Source organism: Nerophis ophidion, linkage group LG09 (genome assembly GCF_033978795.1).
Source record: "Nerophis ophidion isolate RoL-2023_Sa linkage group LG09, RoL_Noph_v1.0, whole genome shotgun sequence".
Taxonomy (NCBI): domain Eukaryota; kingdom Metazoa; phylum Chordata; class Actinopteri; order Syngnathiformes; family Syngnathidae; genus Nerophis; species Nerophis ophidion.
The window spans coordinates 27,677,347-27,693,948 of record NC_084619.1 but is presented as its reverse complement, the minus strand read 5'-3'; the positions used below and the strand labels follow the sequence as shown (position 1 = coordinate 27,693,948).

The 16,602-nt window shown below is 40.7% G+C and overlaps 1 protein-coding gene across 1 annotated transcript in view; it reads left to right on the top strand.

Annotated features, from left to right (window-relative positions):
- Positions 1 to 4,296, top strand: part of wdr11 (WD repeat domain 11) — an 88,799-nt gene extending 84,503 nt beyond the window's left edge. Inside the window, exon 29 of the mRNA XM_061910726.1 lies at positions 1,760 to 4,296. Within this exon, the coding sequence (XP_061766710.1) occupies positions 1,760 to 1,953 (194 nt within the window). The 3' untranslated portion in view covers positions 1,954 to 4,296. The remainder of the gene's footprint in view (positions 1 to 1,759) is intronic.
- Positions 4,297 to 16,602: the final 12,306 nt, after the last annotated feature.

Genomic DNA, 16,602 nt, shown 5'->3' with positions numbered 1-16,602 from the left:
CACCCATTTAGAGTTCGGAAATCGGTTAAAAAAATATATGGTCTTTTTTCTGCAACATCAAGGTATATATTGACGCTTACATAGGTCTGGTGATAATGTTTCCCTTTGATATTTGTATTAATTAAATGAATATTACCCGCTTCTCTTTCTCAGCACTTTATTTCACACTCACTTTCTTATGTCATGTTTATCTCTAGCCATAAGCTAATGCTAAGTACTAATGCTAAGTAAGACCAGATATTTTGGTCAGATCTTTCGTGGTTCACTGTGATATTTGATACACCAACTAATGGCAGGGATGCCTGTAACTCAAATTCTTGCTTGTAACTCAAAGGGGAACTGCACTTTTTTTGGGGAATTTTGCCTAGCGTTCACAATCATTATGAAAGACATGACAAGGGATGGATTTTTTTAATGCATTCTAAATATTTTATGAATTTGATCCAGATACCTCCATTAGGGTTTTACATACAGGATATAGGTTTATATGTAATGTACTAATGGGCACGTTTATAATAACATTTAATATTTACGTATTTTGGTCATTTTAAGCATACACGCCGCATTATTTTCACAAACTTATCACAACGTTTTCTTTTTTTTTTTGTTCATCACTGATTTCTGCTTAATGAGAGCTAACAAACATAATAAAACATCACTTACTGTATAAGGTCCGCTGTCATTAGGATGTCGATTGTTAGGATGTTCATATATTCCCATTTGGATGAAAAATGTCTCAAAATCCTCGTGAAAAAACGGGGTGTCATTCTCGCTAGTTCCTAAAGGGCTATCAAAGTGTCCCAAATTGTCGGGTCATATCTTCAGCCATCTATTTTTCAGGAGAGAAGTATGCTTTATAATCTATAATAAACTTACTGGGAGCAGGGAAATGAGGAAGCAGCTGATCAGTCAGTGACCACAGCGCCGCTATAAATGGTTTGTCTGCGTTAGTGGAGTTCCCATTGGCTACACTCTAAGCAGAATCTTATTTAGGATTATTTAATATTTAGAATGCAATTTTAAAGAATTCATCCGTTGCTGTGTCCTTCATAATAATTGTGAACGATTGGCAAAATTCTAGAAATAGTGCAATTCCCCTTAGCCGAAATACAGCTCTTATCTCAAAACACTCTTAAGTTTGGGCACTCTTAAGTTGAGTTGCCGTTGTATGTGCTTCCCTCCATCCAATCCTGCTGTTCTTTACTTTTTATATGTTAAGACTTGTAACAGCAGAGACTAAGCCTAATAAAAATAAACAGACTAGTTTTCAAGTTTACAAGTTTATTCACAATACCATATAACATTTACAATAGTGGTGAATGTCATCATTTAAAGATGTTGGTACGTGAAAGGGTCCCCCAAATAAGCTAGAAGAAGCTTTTAACAGGGGGTCCAAAGGACAATGTATACATGGAAAGATCAAATATGGTAGCAAGCACAACAACAAAAAACAAAAACAAAACAACAACGTTATTTGATAAACACAAGATAATAGTACTAAAGCAAGCATACACATACATACATACATTCATTCAACCATGCAAAACCCAACTAGTCTACCCCACATGAGGCATTAAACATATGTGGTTAATATGTAAGTTTTCAGTTAATTTTCTTTCAACTTTCTGACATCTGGCTAATCTTTAAGCAAGAAAATGCATTGTCATCACTCATTGTCTTAAATGCATGTTTAGGCTTTTTTACATAATGAGTTGACATGTGTTTGATCGTTGATCCTTGACCTGGTGTTTTTCACATAAACTCATCGAGGCTGCGTTTTTGGAGTACGCACGGCTGCTGCGCTCACTTGGCCTGCGAGAAGGAGCGGCTCTCTGGGCATCGCGGGCGGGCACAGCGGGGGAGCAGCTGATGGAAGAGTTGTTCAAGGGGGACGGAGGAGGGCCAGAAGTCACACTTAATGTTGATGAAGCCAAACTGGCGACTGACGCATGAGGATGGAAGGATTTCATTCGGAAAAAAAAAACATTTTTCGTGGAACTGTGATCATTTGCATCATTAGAAGACAAAAGAGTTTCCATTTTGTCATTTATTGCTTGTTTCGGTCTACCCACATCTGTGGCTGTGGCAGGATAAACATTTCGTAATGTTTGTTTTTTGTAATGGTGCAAACGTTGTTTGTGGGCAGCTGTGTTTGCATGCTGCTGCCTTTAAAGATTATATGTTATTTTCCCCAAAAGGTAAATTAATGCACATTATTGTTCACAGTGACGTCTGACTATAGAATTTAGCTCATTTATTATAGTGGTTATTGCGTGTGTTAATTACTGTAGCAAAAATTGCTGTTCTGCTGCTGTGATGAAACATCTGAGTTAGTTGCACCCTCCAATATTTTCATTTTGAGTATGCACTCTCTTAAAGAAAGATTACTCTCACTGTTATCTCATTCCACCGAAATATTGCACTTTCTAATTGAACTTAAATGAGAATAATAACTTGCAATAGCTGAGAGTGTCAGTGTTGCTCTGCAAAACAAGACTTGAATTTAAGCGACCAAACGTGCATATTTGAAACTTACATGTACAGTCAAGCCTAAAATTATTCATAGTCAGGTCAAATTTTTGTTAGTTTTCATTGCTGAATTTGTTGAATAACTATCTTTTAGTTGAAAATGCATGCGACAAAATGAATACATTTTCAGTATTTTCTTACATTCTGCCAGAAAGTTCCATATACAAAACTAGTTACAGGTATTATTCATTAATACAGGCATATCCAATGTGTTGCAGGTAAGTTCATAAAAATGGTGTTTAAACATTTTTCCACTTGCATACAGGAACATTTTAAAATGCAGATTTATGTTAACATGAAACCAAACAAATTGTATGTTAGATATACGTTTACATTCAATATGTCAACATATTTCGGACAAGTCATACTACTTTTTTGTAATGTTCTACTGCAGGCTGGGTTTACTTTTACTTTTAGATTATCTTGCTGACAACAAATTGCCCCTGAAACGGACTTTTTATTTAATTTTTTTTACCATACAAGTTATTTCTTCAATGTGTCCTGGGCCTATACAGAACAAGGCGTATTCTGCAACTGGTCCACGGGCTGCACTGTGGACACCCCTGGTTTACGCCTTCAGGTTCTGTCCTCTTAGCTTTATCGCTGGTCTGGGCTGCGCTGCACACTTCAAGTGTGCTGCACGCTTCCACACCTCGGCTTTCGCTGTGTTAGTAATACACACTACACAACTTGTCGGGGTGCCCTGCAAATCTGAATCTCGCTCCCACTGCAAATAGAGGAGCTGCTTGCATTTGATTCCTGACTTTCACTTTTAAAGCGTACTGCACTGTGGGAAAATTCCGTACAACCCTTGTTTGCGTGCTGAAAATTCTGAATATGATCGTTCAGATGTAATCAAGATCTGACTTAAATAGGTCGATGAGCATGAACTAAAAAGAATACATTTACCGTACACCCGTTGTCTTAAGAAGAGGTCTGAATACTGGTCCCTCATGGCACGTCTTCTTATTCTCTGGCTGGCCAAAGGCCTCATTAAAAAAGTTGTTGTGCACAAAAAAGTTAGGCCTTTAGGCTTGAAATGTTTGTTAGTAACTTTCTCTGCAAACGTTGGAATTCATAAAAAACTTGACCGCGGAAAAAGGTTTGTTTTCGTACGCAATCTTCCGCAAAACTTTTCAGACACATAATCAGCGACGCCCAAACTAAAGGTCATACTCTCATAAAAAACACATCACATTTCACTATGTTCAAGACTTCCTCAAATTGTGGATATTTTGTGTATTTGTTAATGCCTACTAATCCAAATATAGGGCTGTATTCATGTAGCTATTTACATGTATCTGTACTGTGTTGGGTCATTGAAGTGTTGTTTATTTTACTAATTTTGAATTAAGTTGTGTAGCACTTTGTGAATAGGTTCTGAGGTCTTTTACTTTGTGTGTCTCTACACTGTCAATCATTACTTTTTTGGGCTAAAGACCAAAAAATACGGATTGCAGCACTATTTTGTTGGATAAATCATGTTGAAAGATTATAAAATGATTACATTCATTATTCCTTAATTCATTAAAACTTTAGGAGTTTATGACATGGTTGGATCACACAAAGCATATTATTACTCATATAGATTCATCGGATAAATAATTGTACAAAAATATATATGTATTGTGCTAATGATATATTGCAATCATCTTCTATGTATATCAGTTTCCCAAAAGAGGTTTAAATATTGCTTATGTTGACTATTTGTGTCATGCAACGCAATGTCTGCTTTACTTGACAAAATAAAGACAAAAACAAAAAATATTTGGACCAAGACTTTGCAATCAGGAGGCTAAGACATGAACATGTTCTTCAAAAGTTTAGCAACAGTTTTCAGTCCCGGTGCATCTTATACTATGTTGGTCAAATATTGTCATTCTAAATGTTGTTTTAATTAGATATGAAGTTAAATAGCCCCCCCAAAATAATGATGCTATGGTGCTCGATGTTATAAACACCAATCTGGAATTGTCGCCTTTTTTGAATTTGTCATTGCTACCTACGCCATGCAGACCACAAGTGTATATTTGATTAGTATTTGTTTGAAACAAAAGCACTCTTTTGTTTGTGTGGATTTTAACAGGATGAGCTGTCAACAGGTCTTGAGAAGGATCGTTTTCACACATGCTTAGTGAAAGGGTTCTAACTTGTCGCCATATTCCCCCTGCACTTATTCTCCATACTAACCTTCAAAATCACCTGTATGACAATGCAATGACAGAATATGTGTTTATCCACCTTGTGATGTCTCAATATGTCCTTAGTTGGGCCCGAAACACCCTTCGTTATGTTTCAGAAGCACCTGAGTCCCGTTCCCTCCTGAGGAACCAAGCATTGTCAATATGACAATCAAAGCTTCTTTTGTAGGACCTACAGTAACATATTCCTGTGTTTCCAGTTCACAAAGTCCTCACTTGTGTGTGGAAGAGCTGACATTTTCTTGCTCCTGTGAATGATGTCGTGCACAATTGTGATGGAGCATTTTAGGGTTTGATTTTGTGTGACAGTAGCAAAAGAGCAAAGAAACGCCTTAATTTGTCTTTTATTGCAGTCAATCATTTTAAATGCACAAAAAGTCATTTACATATATATATATATATATAAAATCAGGGTACGTACGGGTGCTTAAAAACCTTGAAAATGCTTGGATCTTAATATTGTGTTTTCAAGTTTTGAAAAATGCTTGAATTTTGGGTGAAATGCTTGGAAATTTTTATCATATTTCTCGGCAGTCTGACTCAAAAGGCTAATTTTAAAATGGAAAAAAATAAAATAAGTTTCCTTTAAAAATGAAAGCCACACGCTTGATCTGTTTGCTTTGCACAGGCCCTTACATTCGGTTATTGTCATGCCAGCGCCCTAAATAGGACTCTGTGTCACCCCCAAGAGGATAGTGGTGCATCGGTCCATCATGCCGGGAGGTTGTGGTTTTAATGAACATGATGTATGAATGAAATTATGATACAATCAAACTAGTAAACCATAAAAATGTTATTTCTTGTAAGGAATGATGATTACATGAATGATGATGATGAAGATACAAACAAACAAGTAAACAACGTATATACAAACACCAATGACATTGAATAGTCTGCAGAAACACTGCTTCATTTTCTATGACCCATTCAGTTAATGATAACTGCTGGTTCAATGTTAGGCTTAGGTTTTAGCCGATTTTCCGTATTTTCCTAAAGACAGCATTTGGTGACCTTCAACAACAAGGCTATGGATTGATTCACACTGGTTTTTGCTTTTTGAAAGGTACGTGAAGAACTGGAAAGTTTATCTGGAAAGTCCTTAAAAAGTGCTTGAATTTAATATGTATTATAAATATACATACATTTATATTAGAGGTGGAGGAAAAAATCGATTCGAATACGAATCACGTTTCTCACGTTGTGCGATTCAGAATCTCATTTTTTTTCTCGATTTTTTTTATTTTTATCAATCCAACAGCCCTGCGATGAGGTGGCGACTTGTCCAGGGTGTACCCTGCCTTCTGCCCGGTTGTAGCTTAGATAGGCGCCAGTGCCCCCCGCGACCCCGAAAGGGAATAAGCGGTAGAAAATGGATGGATCAATCCAACACAACAATATCATAACAATGCAATCCAATTCCAAAACCAAACCTGACCCAGCAACACATTCAGAACTGCAATAAACAGAGAGCAATTGAGAGGAGACACAAACACAACACAGAACAAACCAAAAGTAGTGAAACAAAAATGAATATTATCAACAACAGTACCAATATTAGTTATAATTTCATCATAGCAGTGATTAAAAATCCTTCATTGACATTGTCATTAGACATTTATAAAAATTAAAAAAAGAACACAGCTGCTTACACTTGCGTCGCATCTCATAAGATTGACAACACACTGTGTCCAATATTTTCACAAAGATAAAATAAGTCAAATTTTTGGTTCGTTTATTAGTTAGAACAATTTTACAATATTGCAATCAGTTGATAAAACATTGTCCTTTACAATTATAAAAGCGTTTTCAAAAACATCTACTACTCTGCTAGCATGCCAGCAGACGGGGGTAGATCCTGCCGAAACTCTATGTATTGAACGAATACAGAATCCTTTTGAATCGGAAAAATATCATTTTTGAATCGAGAATTGCGTTGAATCGAAAAAAATCGATATTGAATCGAATTGCGGGACAACCAAAGATTCGCAGCCCTAATATATATGTATATATATATATCTATATATGTATATGTATATATCTATATATATATCTCTCTATATATATATATATATATATATATATATATACATATATATATATATATATATATATATATAGATATATATATATACCGTATAGTACCAAATAGTAGCCCTTGTGTTTATTTCACAAAATCATTTTTGGAGACGGGCGTTTAAAAGAAGCAGGCGGTTATTTGCACAAGGCTTTTATTTATTTTTGCACCAGGCCATTATTTGGTTACAATTGTTACTGACCAATTTTTTTTTTCGTATAAAAAAAACTTTAAATGTAAAAGCTATTGTAAACATACAAACAAAAAAACAAGACTATCAAAATACAAGAGATCAACAAGGCCTCAACATGGCAGTAGTGCAACAATTGTCAAATAGAATACCAATACTGAAAATAAATAAAGTTTTTAAATAAAATAGCCTACCGGGAAAAATACAATTATGGTACCAAGTACTGAAGTATAAAACCCACCATCAAAACAGAACAATGATAGTGTCACTTAAATAAAATAAAGGCTACGGTATTCCACGTTTTGAATAAAGCAGCATACAGGAAAAATAAAATGATGGTACCAATTACTCCATAAAACCATCAAAACAATAATACTGCAGCAAATGCAACTCAAACCCACTCATTATGGTTCAATCCCCACCTAGTACCGACCTTGTCACGTCCATTGTGTCCTGAGCTAGACACTTCACCCTTGCTCTTGATGGGTGCTGGTTAGCGCCTTGCATGGCAGCTCCCTCCATCAGTGTGTGAATGTGTGTGTGAATGGGTAAATGTGGAAGTAGTGTCAAAGCACTTTGAGTACCTTGAAGGTAGAAAAGCGCTATACAAGTACAACCCATTTATCATTATTATATATCATCCTCTTCCTCCCCTTCTTCCTCCTCCTCTCCCTCCCTGTCCTCTCCCTCACCCCCCTCATCATCATCCTCCTCTTCAATCACAAGTTAATTTAGGAACTGCTGTCCCTTATCACTCTCCTCCTATTCCTGAACCACAGCAGCACCCTGCTGTCTAGCCCTCAACAGCATCTCTCTGCCTGCCTGACATGGCTGTCCCTCCTTGAGGCAGTAAAAGGGCTGGTTTTCAATCCCATCAGCTGCCACCGTCAGCCCACACACCTTGTGGGATACCAGAAAGCAACAATCAGCTATGGCTACTGTTTGCAACAAACGCACACACACACATACACACAGCCAGCCAGCCTACCTTGAATGAGTTGATCAGAGTGTCCCGATCCAGGGCATCCCAGGCTCCCAGGATCCAGTCGACCAGGAGGTGGCGGGAAGGGGCTCTCAGGTTCCCTGACTTGGTGTAGGTCTTGTCTTTATCAGCAGCCATCCAGTTATCATAGTAGTCACGGAGCTGCGCTTTGAATGGGCCATTCCACACAACATCGGGGGCCTGCGGGTACTTTGTGCAACCTCCAGATATAACAGCCATTGTAAGGTTGTAGCCCCTTTTGAGCTCTGCCTTCGTGGCCTCGCTGATATGGCATTGGTACGAATCCCATGCAAGTAGCCTCGGTCCGAAGGGAAATTTCCCCACTGCCCTCTGGAGCCAATTGTTTGTCTGGTCATTATTAAACCAGCCATTCTTGGAGGAAGCTATTTCCTCACGGACAGCACCTTTAAACACAATATAAGGCTTCAGCTTTGTCCCGTCTGTTTTGGCTGCTAGAGCCACCTTGACGCGTGCCTTCTCTTGGCCGGTGGTTTTGAGGCAGATGGAGCGGGCGCCCCTCTCATTGACCGTACTAAAACCAACCATGTCAAACCAGACGGCTGTTTCATCCATGGCAATGATATTCTTGGGCTATATTTTCTTGGCCTCTATCTGTTCAGTAAAGAAAACGAGGAAATTGACAATCTTCTCGACGGGAGCGTCCCTTCTATGCAACAGTTGTTCTCCTCCTGAGGGTAAAGTTGTTCCGACGCAGGAATCGATTAAGCCGGCCACTCGTTGAACCAAACACCACCCCGGTGTCTCTCGTGTCACCCGCGGTGGCATACAACTCCTTTTGCGGGACACACGGCGGTTCAGTCCACGAACGTAATGTATCCACTGACACAAATTAGCATCAAGCTCGTCGCTCACTTTCTTTCTACCGCCGCCTGATAAGCAAGCCCATTTTCTATCGATTGCCAACTGAGATAGTAGTTGTCCCTTTTTTTGTTTCCATTCGTGTACACGTTTTGGGTCAACGTTAAACTGCCTTCCCGCTGCCAAACCAGAATTCTGCTCCGCATACTTCACAACCGCATACTTGAACTTTAAGTCAAACTTTCTGTTCTTCTTCCCCCTTAAAGTATTTCCGTCCATCAGTTGTGGTGTACTGCTATACATGGGCTTTTATTAGAAAGAGGCGTTTAATTCACAAAATGGGCTCAGAAAATGGGGCTTCACGGTGGCAGAGGGGTTAGTGCGTCTACCTCACAACACGAAGTTCCTGCAGTCCTGGGTTCAAATCCAGGCTCGGGATCTTCCTGTGTGGAGTTTGCATGTTCTCCCCGTGAATGCCTGGGTTCCCTCCGGGTACTCCGGCTTCCTCCCACTTCCAAAGACATGCACCTGGGGATAGGTTGATTGGCAACACTAAATTGGCCCTAGTGTGTGAATGTGAATGTGAATGTTGTCTATCTGTGTTGGCCCTGCGATGAGGTGGCGACTTGTCCAGGTTGTAACCCGCCTTCCGCCCGATTGTAGCTGAGATAGGCGCCAGCGCCCCCCGCGACCCCACAAAAGGGAATAAGCGGTAGAAAATGGATGGAAAAAAAAAATGGGCTCAGACCCCGGGCGGCTTTTAGGACATGGGCGGTTATTTGCCCAAGGGCATTTACTTGGTGATAAACGGTATATATATATATATATATATATATATATATATATATATATATATATATATATATATATATATATATATATATACATATATATATGTACTTAAGGGCTGCGAATCTTTGGGTGTCCCACGACTCGATTCAATATTGATTATTGGGGATGCGATTCGATTATATGTTGATTTTTTTCGATTCAACCTGATTCTCGATTTAAAAACGATTTTTTTCCTGATTTAAAAGGATTCTGTATTTATTCAATACATAGGATTTCAGCAGGATCTACCCCAGTCTGCTGACATGCAAGCAGAGTAGTAGATATGAATATGTGTTGAAAATGATTTCCAAATCTTTGTATTCCGTTTATATTTACATCTAACACAATTTCCCAACTCAATTGCAAACGGGGTTTGTATATAAATGTGTGCGTGTGCGTGTGCGCGTGCGTGTGCATGTGTGTGCGGCAAATAATAAAGTGAGTGATTTGACTTTTGTAGTTGTTTTTACTGTACTTGCAAATGTCAACACAAGGAGGCGCTCCAACTTATCAAAAATGTTTTTTGGCTGCTTTTAACTCAAAAAAACTTTTTTTTAGGCCAAGTGCAATCTGCAGTTCTTTTATTTTTTACTGCAGCTCAAGTAGAATTGAAATGTTCAGCCATTCAATAACGGGTCTTACTGTGAATCATTTGGAGCACAAACTGCTTCCGCAGTTCATCACTTCTTCCTGTGCTCCCAATGAAGGCCAACAGCTGGCCAGATTGAGCCGTTTTCCCTCTTTTCTTTCGGTTGGCATTTATTGATTCACTGGGATACGTGCATTTTGTTGCCAGATGGAATAAAAGCGGTGTGGAACAGAAGGCCACACAAATAACTTGATTGTGTTTCTTGAAATCAGGCTAATGAATAACTACCATTAACTACGATCCAGCCGCTACAGCCTGGTCGTTAGTATGCGGGGTCTCATAGCATTTCTATTCTTCACTTAGACATTCTGTTTACCACCCATGAGTGAGCTGCCCCTGAAAGCAGCTTGCAAACAAACACACTCCTACTTTCCCCTTGCATGGACTGCAGCTCCTGCATCCTAAGGGGAATTCATCAGTGTTGTGCCAAACTTGTGTTCTTTCCGCAACCAGCCTCCTCCTTCAATTTTTAAGAAGTCTTCTTTTCCCAAAATAATATTCTCAGATGAGTCAAAGCTGGGTTAGGCTTGTGTTGCATAATAAATACACATATTTGGTTTCTGGACTGGCAGGAAGCACCCTAAAAAAGCACACGGTGGAAGTCATTATTATTTCACTGTAAATAAGACTATTGCGGCATATATTTTCAAAAGTTCCTCTAAACGTGGGGTAGCGGACCTTGATTATCCGTCAGACTGATCGTATGTACTTGCGGTGTATGTATTGCGATGAGGTGGAGACTTGTCCAGGGTGTACACCGCCTTCTGCCCGATTGTAGCTGAGATAGGCACCAGCGCCCCCCGTGACCCCAAAGGAAATAAGCGGTAGAAAATGTATGGGTGGATGGAGATAGAAACAGATCTGTGTGTAGTTGGGGCCCCACCTTGTCCAAATCTCCTTAAACTTGTCCCAATTGTGTGTGTGGCAAACATATTTGTTTGTGACTTTACAGTTTTTAGAGGCCTACTTAGGAACTTTCAATTTTGATTGATGTTGGCGGTACCAGTGGGCCAAAGCGGTGTTTTGCGTGAAAGAAGACCACATTTCCTATGAGGAAATTGAGGTGGCGACTTGTCCTTCCGCCTGATTGTAGCTGAGATAGGCGCCAGCGACCCCAAAAGGGAATAAGTGGTAGAAAATGGATGGATGGGTTTGTCAGTCAGTATCAATCAATGTTTACTTATATAGCCCTAAATCACTAGTGTCTCAAAGGGCTGCACAAACCACAACACGAACCACTACGACATCCTCGGTAGGCCCACATAAGGACAAGGAAAACTCACACCCAGTGGGACGTCGGTGACAATGATGACTATGAGAACCTTGAAAAGGAGGAAAGCAATGGATGTCGAGCGGGTCTAACATGATACTGTGAAAGTTCAATCCATAATGGATCCAACACAGTCGCGAGAGTCCAGTTCAATGCAGTACCGTTGCGATGCGTGGGTTCATTTATTATTTGTGTAAGACCACAGCTATCAATTATAGTCTGGAGCGCTACGCACGGTGGGTCTGATGGGGTATTCATATGGATATTAAAGTCCCTCATTATGATTATATTATCGGCATGCGTCACTAGATCAGCAACGAACTGAGAATTCATTGATAAAGTCCGAATAGGGCCCTGGGGGGCGGTAGATAACAGCCAGGTGTAGAGGCAGTGGTGTGGCAGACCTCATAGTAAGCACCTCAAACGATTTATATTCATTATTTCTGTTAGGACTAAGGTTAAAGTTTTTGTTGTATATTAGTGCGACCCCCCTACCCCTTTTAAGGGGACGGGCAATGTGCGCATGTGTAAAGTTAGGAGGACATGCCTCATTTAGTGCAAAAAAGTTGTTTGGTTTAAGCCAGGTTTCGCTGAGACCGATGACGTTAAGATTGTTGTCTCTGATGAGATCATTAACTAACAACGTTTTAGGAGACAATGATCTTATGTTTAAAAAACCTATATTATAGGTAGTGGGCTGTTTTAGGGAATTTTTGATTAAATTATCCGTAGTAGCAATATTAATAATGTTGTGTTTATTATGCCCAGTGCATTTAGTATAATTACGACCATATCTAGGAATTGATACGACGGGAATTTTCCGATTGTTTGATTGTTGCTTTGATAAACTGCACGCATCATAGTTAGCCACCTCGGTAGAACACATGTCCAACTCTGAAACAATCAAAGCAGAAAAAACTTGTTCTAATTTAACTGACTCCCTACCCACACCAGTAATCTTGCATCTTCCATTTAAATCCGGCTTCAGGATGGAGGGAAGTGGTGTTCTGTGGGGATTAGCCTTCTGCCTTGTTTTTAGCCCCGCTCGACATCCGCGTTTCCGATCACACCGCTGGCGTCTGCTCCGTAGACGGCCCCCGCTGCTACTATACTCCCCTGCTTCACAGGCCGCTGGATGTAGCCGCCAAAGTATTCCCGTGCTAGTTAGCAGATCTGGCAAGCACGCGTCTATCAGTCCAAAACGGCCCGATATGTTCACATCCAGAAGTGTCTGGCGGTCGTACGTGATCACGGAGTGACCACGATGTGAGCCAGCCATGAAGTTTGCAGAATTGTCCGGTATTTCTGCCAAATGTTTCATCTTTAGCAAGAGCTCCGCGATGCTGCGGCCCGTCCGGGCGCCGCCATCTTGGGGACTGGTCTTTCCACAGTAGGAACCTACATATGTTATGCTAACTTTATATTTACAATTTGCAGTCATCACATGTGTTTTTCTTTACACAGTACTTTTGAATTTGTTGCGTACCTGGTCGTGTCAGTGTGAAATCGGACTGATTGATGTATTGATTGAAACTTTTATTAGTAGATTGCACAGTACAGTACATATTCCGTACAATTGACCACTAAATGGTAACACCCGAATAAGTTTTTCAACTTGTTTAAGCCGGGGTCCACGTCAATCAATTCATGGTAATAACAATCTGGTAGTTATGTATTGCTACCATGCAAATTTCCGATTGTTTTGGTTTGAGAGAGAAATCACTGGATCAGTTCGCAGCCGAGTGTGAAGTGACTGGAATGGGAATCAGCACCTCTGAGTCCTAGTCCATGGTTCTTGCCCGGAAAAGGATAGAGTGCCATCTCCGGGTGGGGGAGGAGACCCTTCCCCAAGTGGAGGAGTTCAAGTACCTCGGAGTCTTGTTCACGAGTAAGGGAAGAGTGGATCGTGAGATCGACAGGCGGATCGGTGCGGCGTATTCAGTAATTCGGACGCCGTATCGATCTGTTGTGGTGAAGAAGGAGTTGACCCGGAAGGCAAAGCTCTCAATTTACCGGTCGAACTACGTACCCAACCTCACCTATGGTCATGAGCTTTGGGTTATGACCGAAAGGACAAGATCCCGGGTACAAGCGGCCGAAATGAGTTTCCTCCGTCGGGTGGTGGGATTCTCCCTCACAGATAGGGTGAGAATCTCTGTCAACCGAGAGGAGCTCAAAGTAAAGCCGCTGCTCCTCCACATCCAGAGGAGCCCGATGAGGTGGTCAGGGCATCTGGTCAGGATGCCACCTGAACATCTCCCTGGGGAGGTGTTTCGGGCACGTACGACTGGTAAGAGGCCACGGGGAAGACCCAGGACACGTTTGGAAGATTATGTCTCCCGGCTGGCTTTGGAAAGCCTTGAGATCCCCCGGCAGGAGCTGGAGGAAGTGGCTGCGGAGAGGGAAGTCTGGGCTTCCCTGCTTAGGCTGCTGCTCCCGCGACCCGACCTCGGATAAGCAGAAGAAGATGGATGAATGGTTTTGGTTTGAGCATCGAAAATTCCGTACTAGTCCAGCAGTAACAGAGCCAAGGCTGCAGGGCCGTGGTTGGTGGGAGTTGTATGTCTGCAACGCTTGCCTGTGATGATTTTGCTGTTCTGTTGTTGCTTGTTACAAAAATAATAATGTTGTTCTGCAAAAGAAAACTGTCGTCTTTTTCTCGAGTCAAGTCCATTCCGTCACAGACGCGCCCGCCTGAATGTTTTTGATGGACGGCCAAGCTTGAGACGTGCTGCAGTGTTTAATGTATCACATGATGCGCGGGTTCGAGAGAATTCGTAAAAGTCCGCACTATTTTGCTGCACGGCGGGGCCGCAACAGAACAACGTTGGGGATTGCCGGACGACAGATGGTGATGCCGTTGCGTGGTTATTACGCACCACAGCTGTGACGGTGGAAATTAGGGGGAACACTTCCTCAGAGCGCCGCTGTTACGGGATTTTTCAATGCTGCAAACATTGCGATATTTCGACAACCGAAGCGTGTCGAGGGAAAAAAAAGGATTGTCAAAGTGCATTCACCCCAAATCAAATAAAAAGACTAAACTTTTTAATGCCCAGTCTCTCACAAACAAGGCTTGCTTTATTAATGACCGCATTGATACAGGGATTGACATTATGTGCTTAACTGAAACATGGCATCAACCAAAGGTCCATGCCACCCTAAATGAGGCCTTGAAGCTCTGGTCGTCCTGGGGGTGGCATGGCTGTTTTTTTATCGCAACGAGCTGGAACGTTCCACTGTCCCACTCCCCCAACCGCCTTCGTTTGAATGCCTTTCATTTAAATGCAAATTGTCCGCCCCCACAATAATACTCCTCGTCTATTGGCCTTCTAAACCAAACTCAGCATTCAACCCCAAACTTCAAAACCTTCTCACATACATATTCACATACTGTACATATACATTTACTGTACATATACATTTACTTGGGACCATTGCAAAATCATGTGCGTCCCAAGGTCACCAGCCTTGCCGTCACTAAAGACCAGATCTGGGTAAATTAAGACCCGGGGGCCACATGTGGCCCGTTGAGCTCTTCAATCTAGCCCGCTGGACATTCCCAAATATTTATTTTTAGATCTTTAAGATGGAAAGTGTAGCTGCCATTATGATGTGCAGTGATGTTTTCTAATGGGCATCTACATCAACTATATGATTTGCCTGAGAAGCTGGACAGGACACAAAAAAAAATTAAAAATAAAAAACTTTCTCACCACACACTCTGTACTACACCTGCAAACTTGGAAATACTTGGTAACATGAATATTCACGCCGACTCCCTCGCCTGTCACTTTGCGAATTTCTCCACTCATTGAACTGCCAAAACCTAAAATGTTATGTTAGAATGTTAAAAACCCCAGACAGACCAAAGGACACACCCTTGACCTAGTGATAATGAACTCTGCTCCCATTAAAAACCTTCAAGTTTTCAACTTGGCAATCTCAAACCACTAGGCAATATCTATGGAGCATACAATACTTTCCTCCCACCAAAAGCCCCCACGTCAAATCAGTTTTGGAAACATTAAAAGCATCAAAAGAGACTCACTGAATACATATCTTGTACATCTAACCACATTTGGAGACTTCTCATCTGTAACTGAATCGGATGACTTTTACAACCATTCACTGAACAACACTGAATGCCACCGTGAAAATTTAGGGCAGTCAACTTCCAGCACTCTGCTCCCTGGTTCACAAATCATCACCGAAAGATTAAAACTGCTGGGCGTGTCCTCGAGTGGTGCTACTAAGCTTTGGGTCTGATTGTCTACAGATTGGCCTACTGTGAGCACCAACACTTATACTCAAAATATCTCAAAGACGCCAGATCTTAGATCTGCTCCTACAAGATCAACAATAACTCGGAAAACTCGAAAACAGCTTCTTACCACCACAAGCCATCTCCTTTTTAACATGAATTGATTAACGTGGACCCCGACTTAAACAAGTTGAAAAACGTATTCGGGTGTTACCATTTAGTGATCAATTGTATGAAATATGTACTGTACTGTGCAATCTACTAATAAAAGTTTCAATCAATCAATCAATCTTAAATCCACAAACCCCCTCACTCCCAAACTCCACTGAAGAGCAGTGTAATAACTTCATTTCTCTTTTCCGAAAAAAAATCTTTGAAACTATTTACTCCTATCTCTGGCCCACTCTCTTCATCAACCACCACAGGCATACCACATTCTGTCTCCGAACCTCTTTACACCTTTAGTAAATCAAGCAACTCAAACCCAATTCCACTTTTGCAATTCTTAGAATATAAATATACATAGCAATTGAGAAGACATAGAAAAGCAATGTTTAAGAAAGAAAATACTTTAATAATAGCAACAGTGTCAATAATATTGTGATTAAAAAAATAAACAACAAACAGATTTACAACATAAATTACAACAACAGAACAATATGTTCGGTATTATTATTATCATTATTATTATTAACACACATAAAAAAGAAAGTGTGGAAAAAGTAAAAGTGGTGGGGGTCCACAAAACTAAATTCTGCTTAGGGCCCTAATT